The following is a 19,064-nucleotide window of genomic DNA, read 5'->3' as shown; positions in this document are numbered from 1 at the left end:
TTTTATATATTTCATTGCTTGGAACTAATAATGTTCATTTATATTACAATTTTTTAAGTATTAGTAATATTAACGAAATCTCAATTTCGAAAATTGTATACAGAAATGACATGTATTTACACTCATTATATCCGTTTCGACAGTAATAATTGTAGGTAATTAGTTGTATAGAATATATCAAATACACTGGCAAACTTATAGCACAGTGTCGTCTAGTCTGTTAAACCGGAGGTCGTGGGTTCGATCCCTACCAGATATACTGGTAAGAAGCGCACAGCAGGCTCGATGTAGACCTAGTAGTATTTATTCCGATTTTATGTAACATACATCCTCCTTTCAAAGTAACTACTAACTATAACACCGATCCACAAAATTCAATCTACCGAATTTATTACATTCTATCATTTATATCCACACAATGTTTTTCTTATGATGTCGCTATTTATCCACTCTGACAATATTGTACTGTGTATACGTGCAAAGGTTTTAAAAATTCCTGGAACTGGCATTAAGGATTTTAAGTTAAATAATATACACAATATTTATCTTTCATTTTCATTACCAATAAAGACAATTATGGCTTTGATCACTATATGTAATAAAATTTCTTTGATTTAAATTTTCCATAAGCCCTTTACAATTTTGGTACAGTTAAAAATATATCATATTCATTTTTTCATTTGGCCAAAATTTTACAAAACCTAAATCATTGGTAAACTTTATAATCTAGTTAAATTAGTTTGAATTTAATAAATATATATTTTTACAATAATTAATTTACATACCTGCAAGGTTTACACCACTGATTTTGTTGATCCAAACCGAACCGAGCTCGACATTTCTTCATATTATTACCTAAATCAGTAGGTTTAAATAAAGAAAAGAAAAAACACAAAAAGTACATACAAATAACACAATTTATGTTTGATAATAAAATATTTCAATGGCAAAAAGAAAGAAGTAACAGAAAATTTAATGTATTTTTCAAAAATAACAGTTAGAGAAATTAACAGAAGTAGGAAAAGTAAATTAAACGACATACAAGTACAGACATACAAAAGTATTATTTATAATTATTATATAAACACTGCTAAATGTCAGTACAACTAAATGTAAAGTAATAATAATAAAAAGCATGCAATATCTTATTAATTGAATAATAATAAAAAACAATCAAATAAAAAATTAGTTACATAAATATATGTATATATATTTTTTTGTTTTTATAATTATATATAAATATATACAACAAAAGAAAAACCTCATGAAATCACAAAAGAAACTAGAACAATGTCGATTTGAAACCTTAGACCAGTAATTATGTTTTAGCAGAACTAGATACTTCTCGAGTTACACCTTCGCGGAATAATATCTTATAGTTTACACTACTCTTAGAATTAAATTTGAATGTGCAACACATCAGTTGTGAGTACAACGAGGATATATTTTTCCAAAATCTGAGCAGACAGAGAAAGACTTTGTTTAAAGCAAACAATATTTAATGTCAATGAATTGACGAATGCCAGTTCTTTGAACAAAAAAGGTAGTAAAAAATTGCGTAATTCCACTTGCGTGCTTATCTGTTAGGTAGGTGGGCCTATTGCAATAAGTTGGCCTATTGCAATAGGTTCTAGCTCATAATTATGTTCAATATGTTTGTAAGTAAGGTTCTTAATTATCGGTCCATAACTGACCATAGCCCCCCCATAAATAAGTCCGAATTCGAAAATTACTTTCACGTTCACAATTGGCATATATGTATATATATGAAAATACTGGTATCATAAATCCCTCCACCAAATTTTATAAGGATCGGTCATATCTGACACTAGCCGCCATCCAAAGCATGTTTTAGAAAATCAGTTTCTAACTCTTTGTACGTTCTAAGGTCACAAAAAATTTCTACAATAAATTAACTCTAATACGGTGTTTAATATTAGTTCATATTATAAATTGTTCTTTAGTTCATGAGATTTTCTTTCTGATGATATATAATAAATTAAAATGGCCCAATTCAATAATTTTCAGTGTTTTTATTGTAAGCAAATTTCAGTAGCAAAAGTTTAAATAATAATAAAAATCACAAATTGTTATTTTGTTAAAAATAATAGTTATAATAAATAAACTCAATTAGGAATATCCACCACCATAAAATATTTTTGTGTATAAAGTAAAAGATAGGTCTACATAGATCCGAAGGATAATGGTAATTTTTTAAGATTTAAGATTTAATTATTGAAAGAACAGTGGTTCTGAATTAAAAAAAACGTAGTGATTTAGACCTGAAGGTAGGTATATAGATAGGTTTTCTGTTCAACATATATTTAAAACAATTTGCCGATAATAATGGTGGTGGTTTTAGCCTTCTTGGTATTGACGGTGTGTTATTTCGTTTATAACGAAAAACCTAGAAACTGGATTTTAATTTAACGTTTTTTTAGATTAAGAAGAAGAAAAAATGTTTTGTAGACTGTTTTTAACTAAGAAAACTAAAAAATCATTGACACTCAATACAAGTTTGGTAGTATATATAAATATACATACAATTTAATATCTAGATATATGTATATAGAATATATGTTATTATTGTTAACCCATTAATGGCCAATTTCTAGCAATGAGTGAAAAAACAAGTACAAATTTCTAGAATTGATTGTAGTTTGCCTTTTAAAAAATATTTATAGTATGTATATACAGTTTATTTTTAGTTGTTAGAAATTTTGTTTCGTCTATTATTTTGTGAAAAAAGAAAATATAATTAATATTGTATATAAAGAAATACAAAAAATTGTACAAGTATAGTTAGATACTGAGCAGCTCAAGTTATATGTATTTTGTTGAACATTAATGGGTTAATTATTAAAGTAAATGTGTGTAGGTAATGTTTTTACTTATTATAGTAATTTGTTGTTTTTTATTATAACGAATATACATATTTTTATTTTTTTATAAAATGTATGCCTGAAAAAAGTTAATCTAACCTCCGTCTGCATTGTTGTCTTGTTTTCGCTTGCGTTTCTTCCCTCGTGACGCATTTGTCCGTGAGCTCCAATCGGGATACATTTGCATATGCAATTGACGTTCTCGACGTGCCAATTCATAATATTTGGCTTGTTCTTCCCGACCCAAAGCATGCCACTATTTTGTTTATTAGTTCATTTTTATTTTTTTTTTCAATATTTTTTGTTCAATTTGATGAAGTACAAGATTTAGGTAAAAAAACAAATATTTAGAAAATAAAAAATAATCAAAAATGTTTTTAACAATTAATTTGTTTTTGCTTTTCCATTTTTTGTATGTTTTTTTGATTTAGCTTTTTATTTGAGCGAGTTAATTAAAAATAATGAAAAGAAACAGAGGAATTCCCATTTGACTGATTATAAAAAACTTTTTGGCTTAAAAATTACAATTATCACGATCGTTTCTACGGCTTCGGAAGCATGCAGTCATATGCCGAATTAGTTTTTTTATATAAAAATATATAGAAATTTGTTTTTATAGGTATATCATATAATTTAAAAATATATATTTTTTAATGTGTTAAAGCATAGTAATGTAATAGTTTTGTAATTTTCCTTAACAAAATACAATTTTTTGTTTGTAATATAATAAAATTCCACCATTCTTAAAATACAAAAAGAACTGATAGTTAAACCGTGAAGGTTATAAAATAAGTACTGAATTGTAGACAAATTGCAGTAAAGTAAAACTTTTTTAAAGCGAACTCCTATATAGAGCTAATGGCAAAAATATGGAGAATATCGTGTCAAGTGAACCAACTTTAAAAATCGATGTAAGCCGAACACAAATTTTCTGCTCTATCGGTCACGAACTGCCGGAGTCAGAGGGGCTCAAGGTTGGACATTTTTGTCATACAGGGTTTTTCAAATATGTGTAACTTTTCACCTATTAGTCCTAGCAAAAATTATCCAAAGGAGTTCTGATAGGTATTTCTTCATTCTTTATATTTTATTTTTTAATTTTTTTTCAAAATGGGCCCTTTTTATTTTTTTGCTTAAAAGAATGCTTATACAATTTCCTTAAAGGGCTTTATAGTCCCATAATGGGATGCGAGTAGGATATTCATCAAAAAATTATTTTTTAACTCAAGAATAAAATTTTGTTCAATATTTGGCACTTAATTTTCCCCCATTTTTTCAAAATGGACGTTTTTGTTGTATTTTTTTTTTACTCAAAAGAAAGCTGTGAAAAAAATAATATTTTAACTGAAAAACTTTGCTTTTGGATTTAAAATATTATTTATATATATACCACTCGCATCCCACAAAGCTCTTAAAGCTATCTGCACTCCTTTGGACATTTTTTGCTAGGACCAATAAGTGAAAAGTTACACTCATTTGAATAAAATACTGTATGACCAAAATGTCCAACTTTGCCCCCCTATAAGTCCGGCAGTTCTTGACCGACAGAGCTGAAAAATTGTGTCTGACCTACTATCCAATAGTACTAGCCTTAGAGAAAATGTTGTCGAAGTATACTAAGAAATTTTTTCTGGTTTGGTTTTGTACAGTTTTTTTGTTTTTATAGAGGAGTAATAATCTATATAGAATTGCATTTCCATATAAATATATAGAAGTTAAACATCGGTTGAAATCATGAAAAAGCAGGATTTTAGATTTTAATGCAAACTATAACGCTATCCTAAGAACTACGAATGATCAAAATACCATGTTTTAATATAGTAAATAATTCTGCGAATGCAGTAATAAAATAATCTTAAAATTAATGTTACACATCACTATTTATAAAAGATCAATTAGTGCCATAACCATAATCATAAAGTACAAATAAGCGATTAGGTTTTCTATTCGGGTATGTAAACTTTATGATAAATTTTTTTTAAGATAAGCTGATGTAATCAGGCACATGTCCTACTATGTATGTACATTAGAAGTTTCAATTTTGTTTGGATGGTCCTTATTTTGTTCATGATTGTCTAAACCAAACTTGTGAACAATTTTAGCCCAATCGAATAACGAAATGAAGAAAATATAATTTTAATAGCTCAATTTCAATCGATTTCAGGAACGGGTTCCCATTTTCCGATTGGATTAAAAATTTTACACCAGTTAGTTTTAGACACTAGGTGACCAAATACCAAACAAAATCTATATTTTTAGGCACCTCAAATATATATACATACATATGTATGTCAATTATGTAAAAATAACTTTCAACAATAGCACATGCCAACAATTTTTTTAACCCAGAGCTGTGCTGAAACCGAATCTGGCCTCAGAATTTCGCCATCACATCCAGTTTTCGAGATATCGTGCCCATTTTGTAGCCATTTTGAGATGTTATACAGCGTGAAGACATCTTGTCACCTGAAAGGCCAATGTATCGACTACGCCTTTATTTTATGACAAACTAGATGTATGTCACAATATCTCATAAATTTTCCCCAATAGTTTTTGAATTTAAACATTTATAGTATTTGCTAACATATCGTCTATAATTGCTTTTAACTATGGGTTAAGATAACTCGAAGTGGAAGAAAATATAACAGAGATTTAAACTTTATTTTAAAGCAATGGTGTCCATTTCATAGCGCGTTTGCGCAGACTAAAAACATACATACATATTCTTATTCTCTTTTATTTAGTAGTTGCTCAGACAGCAACGAGTACTCATGCTTAGCGGGCGTACGAATTCTTTTAATTTTTTAAAATTTTTGTTGTTAATGCACTGAAAAAATGAAACGTAATATGTGAGAAATTCACTCTTAACAATATTTGATACAAAAAATTAGGAATTCTAAGGTCAGATTCGGATTTAGCGGTGCTAAAAGTATATTTTTTATACTTTTTCAAATGTATGTGTAATCATAATACCACTACCAAATAACAAAAAGGAGTATCGGTCTCACAACCTAAATTAATTTTAACAATTGTGTGTAAATCGTATCGCATTGTCGGGCCTAACCGACCATATATACATTGCTTGCTTTTGTTTGTATAGGTATATTACAAAATTATTTAAGATTTTGAATTCTGTTTTTAATAAAAATTATTTTTGTTTTTCAATTATTATTAAAAACTCAAAATAAAACTAGAAAACTAGAAAAAAATTATAAAAATTGGGCCAATTCTATAAAAAGTTTTTACTTGAATTTCGTAACCAAAATATATGAACTAATTTTGAACCAATTACTAAACAAAAATAATTCAAAATATATGTATTTTTCAAACCAAATGCAATTTTTGTTTGTATTTTGACAAAACAATTATTTTTTTGTTGAGAGTGTATGTGTGTATTTGTTATAGAAAGATTTTTTAGTGTTTTAAATTGTTTCGAATATTGATTAATTTTTCATTGTTTTTCTTATGGTAATGGTTTGAAAGCAATTCAAATATTTATTCTAACCTAATAAATTTAAATAATGGTTATGTTTGCTGTTTATACAAAAACAAAGAAATTATTAAATACAAATCATAATAATTATAATATCAACTGTAAAAGTAATACTGATTAAGACGTATTATGTATTTGTATATAGATTCAAAACAAAATGTAAAACAAAATAAAAGCAGGTGATTGAGTTTTAAATATAAATGGTCTTTAATGATTGGATAATTGTACTAGTGATGTTTTCTAACAAGTCTACATATTATTCTAACAAAAAAAATGTTTTTGATCGCACTTAAAGATGCCATAGGTTAATAAAATGTATATAATGGCCCATCTAACACGAGCAGTACTGAAGGATATATTTTCATTAAGTTAAATCTAAAATTATACATGTTTTTGGCGATCGTATTTCATAATAACAGTACACATAGGAGTAATTTAATTTAGAATTGTAGTGTCAAGATAGTCTGCTAACATTTGTACTACACTTTTCTTTCCTGATCAATTCTAAAATGCTACTTTTTATATACATATATCACAAGCAATTTGACAGTGTTATCGAATCGAATTGTTCGTTGTCCTGCATAAATGTATATTGAATTTTCTATTTATTTGTAAATTATATGCAAATGTAACTGCATGTTTTGTTTTTGTTTAAGAATCCTGTTATTAGTCCAATTTGAACATTTTTTATAATGAACAGATATTTTTGTAAACATTTAGTATTAAAATATTCCTGTGGAATTATTGAAATATATTTTTATGATTGCATTTTAATTTATGTTAAATTTTAAAATAAAAACTAAATCCAAGTAGTAAAACTTCTTCGAGGGTGTATTATAAACACAAGATGTAAAAGAACAGCAGAAAAGACATTATCGCCTCCTTCTGCGACCCCTAAAATATTAATTTAACTGTCCTATAGTAGAACTATATCCATTGGCATATATTTTGCAAACAAAAGGTATTATTTATACTGGACTAATGTGGACAGCACCATAATTGTTCTTTAATTTTTGTCACTTTTCGTTATATTATTTGTTATAAATACATTAATTGTACGTTCTAATGTTATAAATTATAAAAAATAATATTAATAAATTATGAAAAAGTAAAAGTAAAGTAAGGAAAGGAAAGAAGGAAATAAATCCGAAAATAAGGATACAAATTTTAAAACAGTTAATAATGATAGATGATGGTTGGTTAATGTTTTTAGTGTATTATAAAGTTACAATTAAATGAAAATGATAATTATAATTATAATAATTAAAAAAATTTTAAATAAAAAAAATTTTGTGCAATACCTCCCGAATCCGCGGGCGATCTGTCTTTTTTACGCTTTTTCTTTTTCGAAACATAACCATAGTTGTCCCGTGCACTCCACCCCGGATACAATTCCATGTGTAATTGACGTTCTTGCCGAGCTTTTTCATAATATTTACTTTGTTCTTCGCGGGACAGTTCATGCCACTACAAAATAGTTTGGGGAGGGGGGGTTGTATTTAAAATGCATACGTTTCAATGAAATTACATACATAAATGTTTCATATGTAAAAGTAAGTTAATAAAAAGTTATTAGCTAGTTTAATTATTGAGACCCTTCCAAAAAGGGTGATCATGTATTAAACTAACAATAGTAATAGTAAAAACAAATTTAAATACAGCTTCTTGAAAATTCCAACGCTTAATTTTGTTTAATATATTTATTTTTATATTTATTTGTTAAGAAAAAATGGTGTAAAACAAAAACATATTATTTTAAAATATTTTGACAGAATAAAACATTACTTGAGTAAGATTGGCGAATGTTACTGTATGATCGAGGCCCTTAAAATCTGTCAATAAACGTTTTTATCTTTTATGAAATGAATGAAACATTAGTTTATTTATTTTGGATTTTAGTTATTTCAGAGAAAAAAGTAGCATTCCAAATAAAGCAAAATAAATGAAATGTTTTTGAAAAGATAATAAGTATATTTAATTATAGTTGCGAGTTGATATGATCAATAAATGTATAATGGTACAGTAACACAGTTTCGCTTAAATCCTCGCATTTTTTCTCAAACAATGTTTAATTCAATATCAGAAAGTGATTCTACATAAAATCTTTCATTTAAATGTATGTTTATATGATTAAATAATTTTAAATAAATGATTACATTACACATATCGTTGGGTTAGTGTTAATAACGCTTAACTGACATTTCATTGTAACATGATGGGGAAATCTGTTGAAGCATCATTATCTCATGTTTAAGTAAAAAATTTCAGTTACAAGTTACCAACATGTAACCTTCCAAACATATGTAAATATGTATCACTTTCACACTTTCATGGGACTTTATTCAATACTACGTTCTTTTTAGTGCATAGGACGCTTAGAAAGCTTACAAGCATGATTTATAGTTCTAATGTGGACTTACCCGTCTACCCAAAATTTGATTAATGGCAGCTGATTCCTTTAGTGTGCACTCTGCCACTACTTTGGCACGCATTTCCTTCATGTATAACATGAAAGCATTCAAAGGCTTTTTGATATGTGGTTTCTTTTTTTCGGATGAGTTATCCTTGCAGTTATCGTTTCCCTGTAAATTCGATGAATTTTTGTTATCCAGATTCCTGAAAGGCAAAAAAAAATACAGTATATATAATTAACTAGTACCATATTGATGAAATTGAGAGGCAGTGGAGAATTATATTTCTCAAACCGAAATTGGAGATACTATTGACCGTATTTGTTACATTATTAGGTGTCTTTGGTAAATTGTATATATAATAAGAAATAAGTAAATATATTGAAATATTAAATAAATAACAGACTAGTGTAGTATCTCTTCATTCTTTATGACCTATTGTTTTATTTATATTAATTACATCTTCTTAAATTTGTTGCCAATGCTGAGATCATATGGTCCTTCAGAATTCATTGCTGAGTTTGTCAAGTTATTGGTATTGTTAGTTGTGGAGGTGATAGCAACTGTCGATGCTGCATTTGCTGAAGCTGTGGCAGCATTAATGACAGCTGCAGCAGTTAAAGCACTGAAGCGAACTTTAAACATGTCACTTAAAGCTTTTTCCTGTAGAGCAGCTACAGCAGCGGCTGCTGATGTTGAATGTGTGCCATATATTTGGGCATTTGTAATGGGCGGACTTGTAGCATAGGAGGGCGTGGTTGTATTTAATCCGGCAATAGAGGTGGGTGGTATACTACTATTATTGGTGTTGGTATCTAGTTTCTTTGTTTTACGTCGGTTACAGCTGGGGCTGGTGGTGGTAATCGGTGGTATATTGGCTGCAATAGTCGAAGAACTTGATGCTAAATTTATAAGAGCTCGATTGCTAAGAGCGGTAAGAAACGAAGATGTGCCACAATCTGTCATGAGCATATTTAAAGCTGGAGCTTCATCCGGGTGGTTTGAACTCATCGAGTAATTTGATGAAGATGATGATGCAGATGTTGTTTGTAAAAATGGCGAATTACAAGAATTCAGAGATGGGGTTGATGTCGATGTTGCAATTATTTGCGGCACTGGTGATGGATTAGTAGAGTTGACCGTATCCATTGATTTTTTTTGACAATTTAACGTAGTGTTTGCAGGTGCTGCTGCTCCCGCTGTTTTGTTAAGCGCTGCACACTCTAATATTATTTCAACGGCTGTTACAGCCTTTTCATTCCGATTCATGCCAACATTTTTAGGATGCCAAAAGCAAATGGGTGATTTGTTTTCCGAGTGTCCTGTGTATAGTTCTTCTTTGCCAAGTTTGCTTTCATCTTCTTCCTGTGTTTCTTCTTGTTGAGTTTCATTGGCGAATGGTTGCCAGACAGTTTTAAAAATATTGGTTTTAAATTCAGTATCTGTGTTACCGTTCATATCATTTGTTTCCCGCTTTATAGACGAAACATCCGATTCGATTATATCCGTTGTTTTCGATTGAGCTTTGGGTTTCAAGTCAGGTGTAGACCTATCTTCTAATAAATACTTGAGATGATTTACAGGTGATACAGATATAGACTCTTCTTCGGATAATTGACTAGTTCTTAAATACAACTGCCGTGAGTCTTCACAATGTCTAAAAACGTAGTGCAATTTTGCCATAATGGCTTCGATAAATCCCTTTTCATCTTTCAAATTATTACAGACTTGGCTGCCATTTGGTTTTTGAAGTGTGGGTGTCGCAAAAACGACTTGCATTTCTTGATTAATTTCCAAAAATTGTTCTAGGCATATGTGGGCTTGAGTTAAAATTTTTAATTGTTCGTGCCACAAATCTAAGATCTTGGTACCGCCAATATCATCAAAAACAGATGAGTTGGCGAGAAAAGATAACGCAGGTGATGTCGGTTGAACCTTGAGATATGTTTCTTTAATAGGATTCTTCTCAGTTTTTATGTTATTGGCTTCCAAGTCCAAGTCGTTGTTGTCGCTTTCAACTGCGACTTCAGTCCCCTCTAGTTTTTCATGTTGATGATCATTAGTCTGTACATTTTCATCGATGTGATCGTAACTTACATCATTGTTGTTGTTGGTTTTTAAACTGTAATCTAATATAAGAAGAGGTGATGGTGATGATGATGATGATTGCTGAACTAACTGCGAATGCAGCAGCTGAGAAGCCAACATATGATAGGCTGCCGACAAGCTAGATCTGTTCGTCTCTTTATTCGGCAACTGTTTTTGTTGCTGTTGTTGTTCATCTGTTATATTGTTAAGCTTAAGAATTTCCATTAAAAGTGAAGTTTGTTTTAAACCTGAGGAACTAAGACGAAATGATCTTTTGGCAAGTTTCTCCAAATGACGATTCGGAGCACAAGGCGGGGGGGTGGTGGCTGTCAAATTTGTGCTATTACTTGCAGCTGCTGCAAATGAGGCCAAACGATGCAATAAACTACGACCTTTTGTGCGATTAATGGTACTTTTAAGAGCATCTTGCGATGCGGTTTTGTTTGGAATGCATGTTGAGTTCGCCGTTATTATTGGTACAATATTTGTTTCATTGATTTCTTCGTTATATTTGTCCTCTTCCTTTTCAAGAACATTATTCGACATATGCTCTATGTTTTTTTCGTTCTGTAGATTAATTTCGGGGGGTAAATCTTTTCGATAACTATTAATACCAACATCTAGAGGAGAATCTTCAGTTATAGCAACTGCCATGGCAGGCAAAGAATCGCCATTTGATGTGCCAAATATATTTTGATTAGTTTGTGAGGAAAATTTAGACTTTAAATTTGAAGATGACAAAGGCCACGATGTCGTTACAGACGATGTTGTTGAGTTATGTATTTTTGAAAGTCCAGAAAAATAGCCGGAAAAATCGCTGCAACCCACTTGTGACGTTAAAAAAGAATACAGAGGGCTGGTTTTGGAGTTATTATGAAGAATATTATATAAATTCGACTGACAATGACTCGTTAAAGATGCAGAGTCGTTAGATAAACATGTTGTTTCTGCAGTTGTAGATGTTGGTGGCAAGGGCGTTAAAAACTCTATGGAACTGAAGGAGGGAGGAGGCATCAACCGCTCCACCTGTGCAATATGTTTTAATTGTAAATCTTTTGATTCAGCTTTATTAACGTCATCATCATGTTCCACATTAACAGTAGACATCTGTACTACTACTAGTAACCTTCACTGTTTAAAGACCTTTTAAAAAATGTTGCATATTTTCTTCCATAACACACTACCACATGCATAAATTATATGCAACTGAAAATATTTTCCTTTCCGTTTTATTTTTTCTACCCTTTACTATTCAGCTACAGGTTTTGGTCATTTTAGTGATAAACGCTCACACAAACTCGCAAGGGAATTGATAAATATTTATTTTTGTTTCTAGTTTTTTCGTTTGTTTATTTATACTAGTTTATTTTTGTTATATTTATGATTGTCCTGTCAAGTAATGTTTGTTTTATTTTAATTTATTTATTTACAAAATGCCACGCCTTGAAGGCGATTTTAATTTTGACACTTTATTTGCTTAAGACAGCATCTTTACTGTTTTATATAAAATGTTTCTTTATTTCATAAATTGTTTGAATGTTTATATTTTATTTATTTTTGTTTGAGTAAATAATTTATTTAATTGTTATCACTTTTCCAATGAGTTTTCTATAAATAATAATCGTTTTCTTTTATGTATTGCAGGCTTAGTACACTCATATACAGACATTCGCAATCATCAAAAAATATATGTTCGCACACTTACTCACACACAAACTTAACACAGACATTATTCACATATTTCAAAAAGTAAAACAACAAGTGCAGGTGTAATTAAGACAGAAAAGTGAAACATATTAAATAAAAAAAATAATTTATCCATCATCATTTTAATATGTTCAGTAAATGTGTTTATTGTGTGCTGAGTGAGTATTCACTTTTCTGCCATATTTTATACTCTTTCTCTATATCTCGCTCTCTCTCCCTTAAGCATACAAAAACAAAATATTTTTATTATGCTCTCACTGTATAATTATACCCTTCACCTTCGTGAGAAGGGTATATATAAGTTTGTCATTCCGTTTGTAATTTCTATAATATAATTTTCCGACCCCATAAAGTATATATATTCTGGATCCTTATAGATAGCGGAGTTGATTAAGCTATGTCCGTCTGTCTGTCTGTCCGTCTGTGTGTTTGTTGAAATCAGTTTTTAGAGTACCCCAAATATCGGCGAGATCCGAATTTTCAATAATTCTGTTTGACATGCTTTCGAGAAGATCGCTATTTAAAATCCGCAAAATCGGTCCATAAATACCGGAGATATGAGCAAAAATCCAAGACAACCTCTGAAAATTTCATAAAAAGACAATATTTTTCATGCTTTGATATAAGCAACAACAACAACACTGCTTATTCATTGAGTATTTCGTTTCATATGTTTGGGTGGCTGTGTGTTTCATTGCCTTGTTTATATTGTTTTTGTTTCTTGGTGCATTCCGTTTCGTATGTTTGGATGTCTGTTGGTTTCATTGCGTTGTGTATTTTGTTTTTGCTTTTTTTGAGTATTTCGTTTCGTATGTTTCATTGCCTTGTATATATTGTTTTTGTTTTTTGGTGTATTCAGTTTTGTATGTTTGGATGTCTGTTGGTTTCATTGCGTTATGTATTTTGTTTTTTTGTGCGTTTGTTTCGTTTAACGTTGTTGTTGTTCGTTTAGCTATTGCTATAATAATGATATAAACGGGAAAATGAAATAAATTAAAATTTTATAGAATTGATATTTTTAAATACACTGTGGTGAAGTGTATATAAGATTCGGCACAGCCGAATGTAGCACTCCTACTTGTTTTTATAAAAGATTTGCATATTTTTTTACTATGTTTCAAAATTAATGAGGAGGAAACGACATAAAACAAAAAATTTAAGACACTTTTGGAATACTACAACAATAAATAATAATTTGCAATTGTTAATCGAAATAATTAATCTATAAAATTATATACAACTCAAATGCACAAGGAGATTGATTCTGATACTTTTAGCAAGGCCATCACCATTTTTGGTTACAATGGATAAATTTTTATCTGTCATTCTGCTATTACCTATTTTATTATAAACAAATTCACAGTTTTGAGTTATAAGGTAATGAAACTGTCCTAAATTATGTTTAAATTTTTTCAACTACTTTGTAAAAAAATACATATTTAAAAAATAAAATTGAATAAAATTTACCATATATATTTAACAATTGAGAGTATAAATGTCATGGAACAAACACTCTTCAGACATATCTTTAGCAGGGATGGCAAAATTAATACCTTTTCCTTTTAATTAAAATTTTGTATCTTCAAACATGCTAAATTAGGTTTTCTGTATATTGATTTATTATAAAATCCGTCCCAGTCATATCATTAATAACTTTACTTAAAATGATTACAAAACCTGTTTGTCCAAAAACTTTATCTTATAATATCTGCATGATATCTTTATTTTTCTACTTGTGTTTTTATTTATCAACTTCTACATATGTTTTAGTTTTTTAGCTCCATAATTTTTTTCAAATGACACGTTCAATTCGAATTTTTAATACCAATTTGCCATTCCTGCTAGAGAATATAACTTTCATGTAATATATAAGACGTATTACTGCAATAAATAAGTATTGCATGGATTGAATGTTAAGTTTTGTATTTCGTTCGAATCCCCGGCCTGTACTTCCATTTTGGGGATGTTCTTGAAATATGAACAAGTGTTAAAATATTTGCTATTTTCTACTTTTTGTCATATATTCACCGTCTGGCAACTCTCCATGCATGCGCAGAAAACTTCAACTGTTAAAAAGCTTTTTTGGGTGCATTTTTCTATCTCTCTTTATTTTGTTAACAGAGCTGTCAACACACTGTTATATGGAGATAAAGCATTTATTTCAACTTTATTCAATTCTTAGGAATTGAATAAAGTTGAAATTCTTAGTTTTATGTAAATATTCAAATAAAGTTTAAGTTTAGAAAGAGTACTTTATTATTCATTCACAGTTTCTAAAATCCTACAAATTCAGAAAATCTTCCAATAACAATGAAAATTACAAATAAAAATAATTTTCAAGAATAGAAACAAGATTTTTTAATGTATAATCGTTATTAAAATTAATATCGTAATCAGTTTACTCATAATAGAGAAATGGAATTGGTTTGTTTACAACATTACTGAAAATTTTTTAGAATTTCATAATAATCAAAATAGGAATCAAAACCGTAATTTTCCTATTTCTAATAAGAAAATAAATAATTTTCGAAATTTCCTTTAAAAAAATAGTTTTTTTAAACAACTTTTAATTCTTAAAATCTTATATTTTGATTTTAAATTTAAATTTTTTTAAGTAAACAAGCTAAATTTTAATCATTGTTATATAGAAGTTGTTGTTTGGTTTAACAGATTTTTCGATTTTACGAATCTTTCGTAAGCCACTGCATATAATAAATTCTTATTGACAAAACTTTTGGGATTAAAAAATATATTTTAATCCCATTTTTTGCGGCAAATTTATAAGTATCAACATTTTTCTTTTTTAGTAGGTAGTAGGAAAATAGTCAACCAATTCTGATTGAAAATAATTCTTAGAAAAATAGAATTAAATATTTATTAAGAAATTTATATATATTTTTTTTTTAATTTATACCAAAATTGTTTATAATTTTCTTTAGAGGGCAATTTAAACTTATATGTGCCGTTACATTTAATAATCGAATAGTCCTTAGCATTACTGTTTAAGTACTTAGCTGTCAATATATTCACACACAAGTAACACATAGTAACGACATAGATACACTATGTCGTATATAAAGTATCGCCGATTTGGGAATGCAAATGTATGGAAGCTTCTCTGGAACTAAATATTGTTCCATATTTGTTACGGTATATTTAATTATTTTTATTTTACGAAGCAGACTAATTTTTTTTACGAATTTTATTGTAATTCGATTTAAAAAAGTTGTTTTGGTAATATGACATGTCAGAATTTTGGTAGCCCATAAAGTAACTAAATTTTGTGCTCTTTCTCTTTATCTATTACTGACGTACGCATACATACACCTAAATTCAACAAAGTAACTGTATTTCATCATTTACAAAAGTAGGTTTGTATGTACATATATTTCACAAAAATTTACTGGTTACTTTTGTTTTATATTTTTAAAATTTTCTTATACATGCATTATGTTTTTATTTTTTTTATCTTCCGGTTGTGAGCCAAAACTCATTACCAAATATTTGAGCGTTACCATAGAGTGTGTGTGCATATGTATCTTATTGATTTTGCAAAACAATTTACAAACAAACATTAAGTTGCATATCTTTAGGAAAATTAAAAAACAAATTCTCTTATTCTCATTTTAACCCAAACTGAACACAAACACACATGCATCAGAATTAGAGTATATTTATATTAATATAAGCGTTTATATTTCAAACATATTTATTTTGTTTATCATATTTTTTATTAAAACAATATGGCATTTTAACTTTTTATTTTAAATTCACAATTTTTTTAAATTCTTATATGTAATTAATTGTTTTTGTTTAACACCATTTGACGAAATTGTCTTCGGAACTAAAGTACACACATTCTTATAAAATATTAACTTCAAATGTGCTTTTAAAAAGTTAGATATCAACAAAAAACATATTGCTCTTAAATCAGTCAAAACCATATAGAAGCATATATTTATTTACATTAGGGCGGTATCAAATCAATAGCAACAAACATATTTGAAAGAATACTTAACTTTTTGCCAAAATAAATCATAATGCCGTAAATCATACCGTTAGATTTACTTCTGTAGATTTTGGCTGTTTGTTTGGAAATTTACAACATCATAGTAGCCGCCCTAATAAAGTACATTTACATTTCAGTTGTTGCATGTTTACTACCTTTTCTACTTTAATTGCGATTAAGGACAAAAAATATACACAAACACGTACGTATCTTTACGAAAGCTTCACTGAAATGTGAGTACATTTCAAACACGAAAAAGCTTTAAATTAGAGTAAATCAAATAAAACTGTTGATTCGAAATGTTTCTAACAATACGTATACATTAAAAATTTTTTTGAATAATTTAAAAAAAAAAAAATAATTAAAGTTAATAAAAAAATTATACCTATGTAAATATGTATTTACATTAAAATTTATAAATGTAAAAAAATTTTAGAATTTTTAAAATTACACTACTGCTATGGCTGAGCTTTTAAAAAGCTTTATAAAAGAAAAACATAATAAACAAGTAAGTTATAGTCGGGCGAAGCCGACCATATAATAACCTACACAAGTTATAAAAATAAAATGTGATTTAGTGTTCATAATAATGTATTTAAGTTGAATTGCACCTTGTCTCATATATACTTTAGCCATTTTTTATACCCTTCACCTTCGTGAGAAGGGTATACATAAGTTTGTCATTCCGTTTGTAATTTCTATAATATAATTTTCCGACCCTATAAAGTATATATATTCTGGATCCTTATAGATAGCGGAGTGGATTAAGCCATGTCCGTCTGTCTGTCTGTTGAAATCAGTTTTTAGAGGACCCCAGATATCGGCGAGATCCGAATCTTCAATAATTCTGTTAAACATGCTTTCGAGAAGATCGCCATTTAAAATCAGCAAAATCGGTCCATAAATGACGGAGATATAAGCAAAAATCCGAGACAACCTCTGAAAATTTCATAAAAATAGACAATTTTTTTCATGTTTTGATTAATAAGCAACAACAACAACTTTGCTTATTCATTGAGTATTTCGTTTCACATGTTTGGATCGCTGTGTGTTTCATTGGCATGTGTATATTGTTTTTGTTTCTTGGTGTATTCAGTTTCGTATGTTTGGATGTCTGTTGGTTTGATTGCGTTGTGTATTTTGTTTTTGTTTTCGAGTATTTCGTTTCGTATGTTTGGATGGCTGTGTGTTTCATTGCCTTGTGTATACTGTTTTTGTTTCTTGGTGTATTCAGTTTTGTATGTTTGGATGGCTGTGTGTTTCATTGCCTTGTGTATATTGTTTTTGTTTGTTGGTGTACAGTTTCGTATGTTTGATGTCTGTTGGTTTCATTGCGTTGTGTATTTTGTTTTTGTTTTTTTTGTGTATTTCGTTTCGTATGTTTGGATGTCTGTTGGTTTTACTGCCTTGTGTATTTTGTTTTTTGAGTGTTTATTTCGTTTAGCGTTGTTGTTGTTCATTTTGTTTTGCTATTGCTATAATAATGATATAATCGGGAAAATTAAATATGTACATAGGTACATAAATTTAAATTTTATAAAATTTATATTTTTTAAATACACTATGGTGAAGGGTATATAAGATTCGGCACAGCCGAATATAGCACTCTTACTTGTTGTTGAATAAAATTGTGTACATTTAAGTCATATTTCGAAGGGGGCTTTGTATAGGGGCTAGGGTCAAATGTCATCAAAAATTTTATCAGCGTCATGAGTGCTAGCCTAGAACTAGGTTTTGCAGCTTTTTGTCGAGATACGAGTATATTGAACACAATTACTTATGAACTTAAAAGCAATTTTCGGGGGGTTCAGTTGTATGGGGGCTAGTTCAAATATTGGACCGAGGTTACCCATTATTAATAGGATTCGTCTCTAGTACAATAGAAGATCATATGCAAAATTTCATTTAATTATCTTCAAAATTGCGACCTGTACTTTGATTACATGGTTTACAAGCCCTTTTCGGGGGTTCAGTTATATGGGGGCTAGGTGAAATAATGGACCGATCATAACCATTTTCAATAGGCTTCGTCATTGAGGCAGTAGAAGATCATGTACCAAATTTCATTGAATTATCTTAAAAAATGTGACCTGAAGTTTGATTAAAAGGTTTACATGGACGGACGGACATAGCTAAATCGACTCAGAAAATGATTCTAAACCGATTGGTATATTTTAAGGTGGGTTGAACAAACTTCTTCTAAAACTTCACCGCTGAACTTAGTCGTAATTTTAATTCAAAGAAATATAGATTTTTGTCTGAAAGTTGTACAAATAATATTTGAAAATAGTGCTTATTAGATCTCATATAATAATCTCACTGATCTTCAAATTTAATGAGGTTTTCGATATTTTAATTTCAGTTAATAAATAAAAACAATCTGTATTATAATTTAAAATATATATATAAATAAATAAAAGAGAGCCGTACGACTGACAAATTTTCCATCAGTATTTTCTCTCAATGTGTGATGG

At 29.0% G+C, this 19,064-nt stretch overlaps 1 protein-coding gene across 22 annotated transcripts in view; it reads right to left on the bottom strand.

The window, feature by feature from the left end:
• Window positions 1–19,064, bottom strand: part of LOC119615953 (protein pangolin, isoforms A/H/I/S) — a 141,978-nt gene that overhangs the window by 10,426 nt on the left and 112,488 nt on the right. For 6 of the 22 annotated variants that reach the window (XM_037972011.1, XM_037972004.1, XM_037972005.1 and 3 more), the window contains 3 exons: window positions 8,796–8,991; window positions 7,677–7,842; window positions 786–861 (listed from right to left, as the gene is read on the bottom strand). In XM_037972011.1, coding sequence (XP_037827939.1) covers window positions 786–861; window positions 7,677–7,842; window positions 8,796–8,991 — 438 coding nt within the window. Of the gene's footprint in view, window positions 1–785; window positions 862–2,981; window positions 3,139–7,676; window positions 7,843–8,795; window positions 8,992–9,246; window positions 12,821–16,096; window positions 16,234–19,064 lie in introns of those variants that run through there. The other 16 variants (XR_005232488.1, XR_005232489.1, XM_037972010.1 and 13 more) reach the window with 14 other exon arrangements.

The sequence above is a fragment of the Lucilia sericata genome, unplaced genomic scaffold (genome assembly GCF_015586225.1).
Source record: "Lucilia sericata isolate MDLA Ls3-8-SP2 unplaced genomic scaffold, ASM1558622v1 Contig000049F_arrow, whole genome shotgun sequence".
Classification (NCBI taxonomy): domain Eukaryota; kingdom Metazoa; phylum Arthropoda; class Insecta; order Diptera; family Calliphoridae; genus Lucilia; species Lucilia sericata.
The sequence above is the reverse complement of the archived record's forward strand: the minus strand, read 5'-3'. Positions and strand labels throughout refer to the sequence as shown.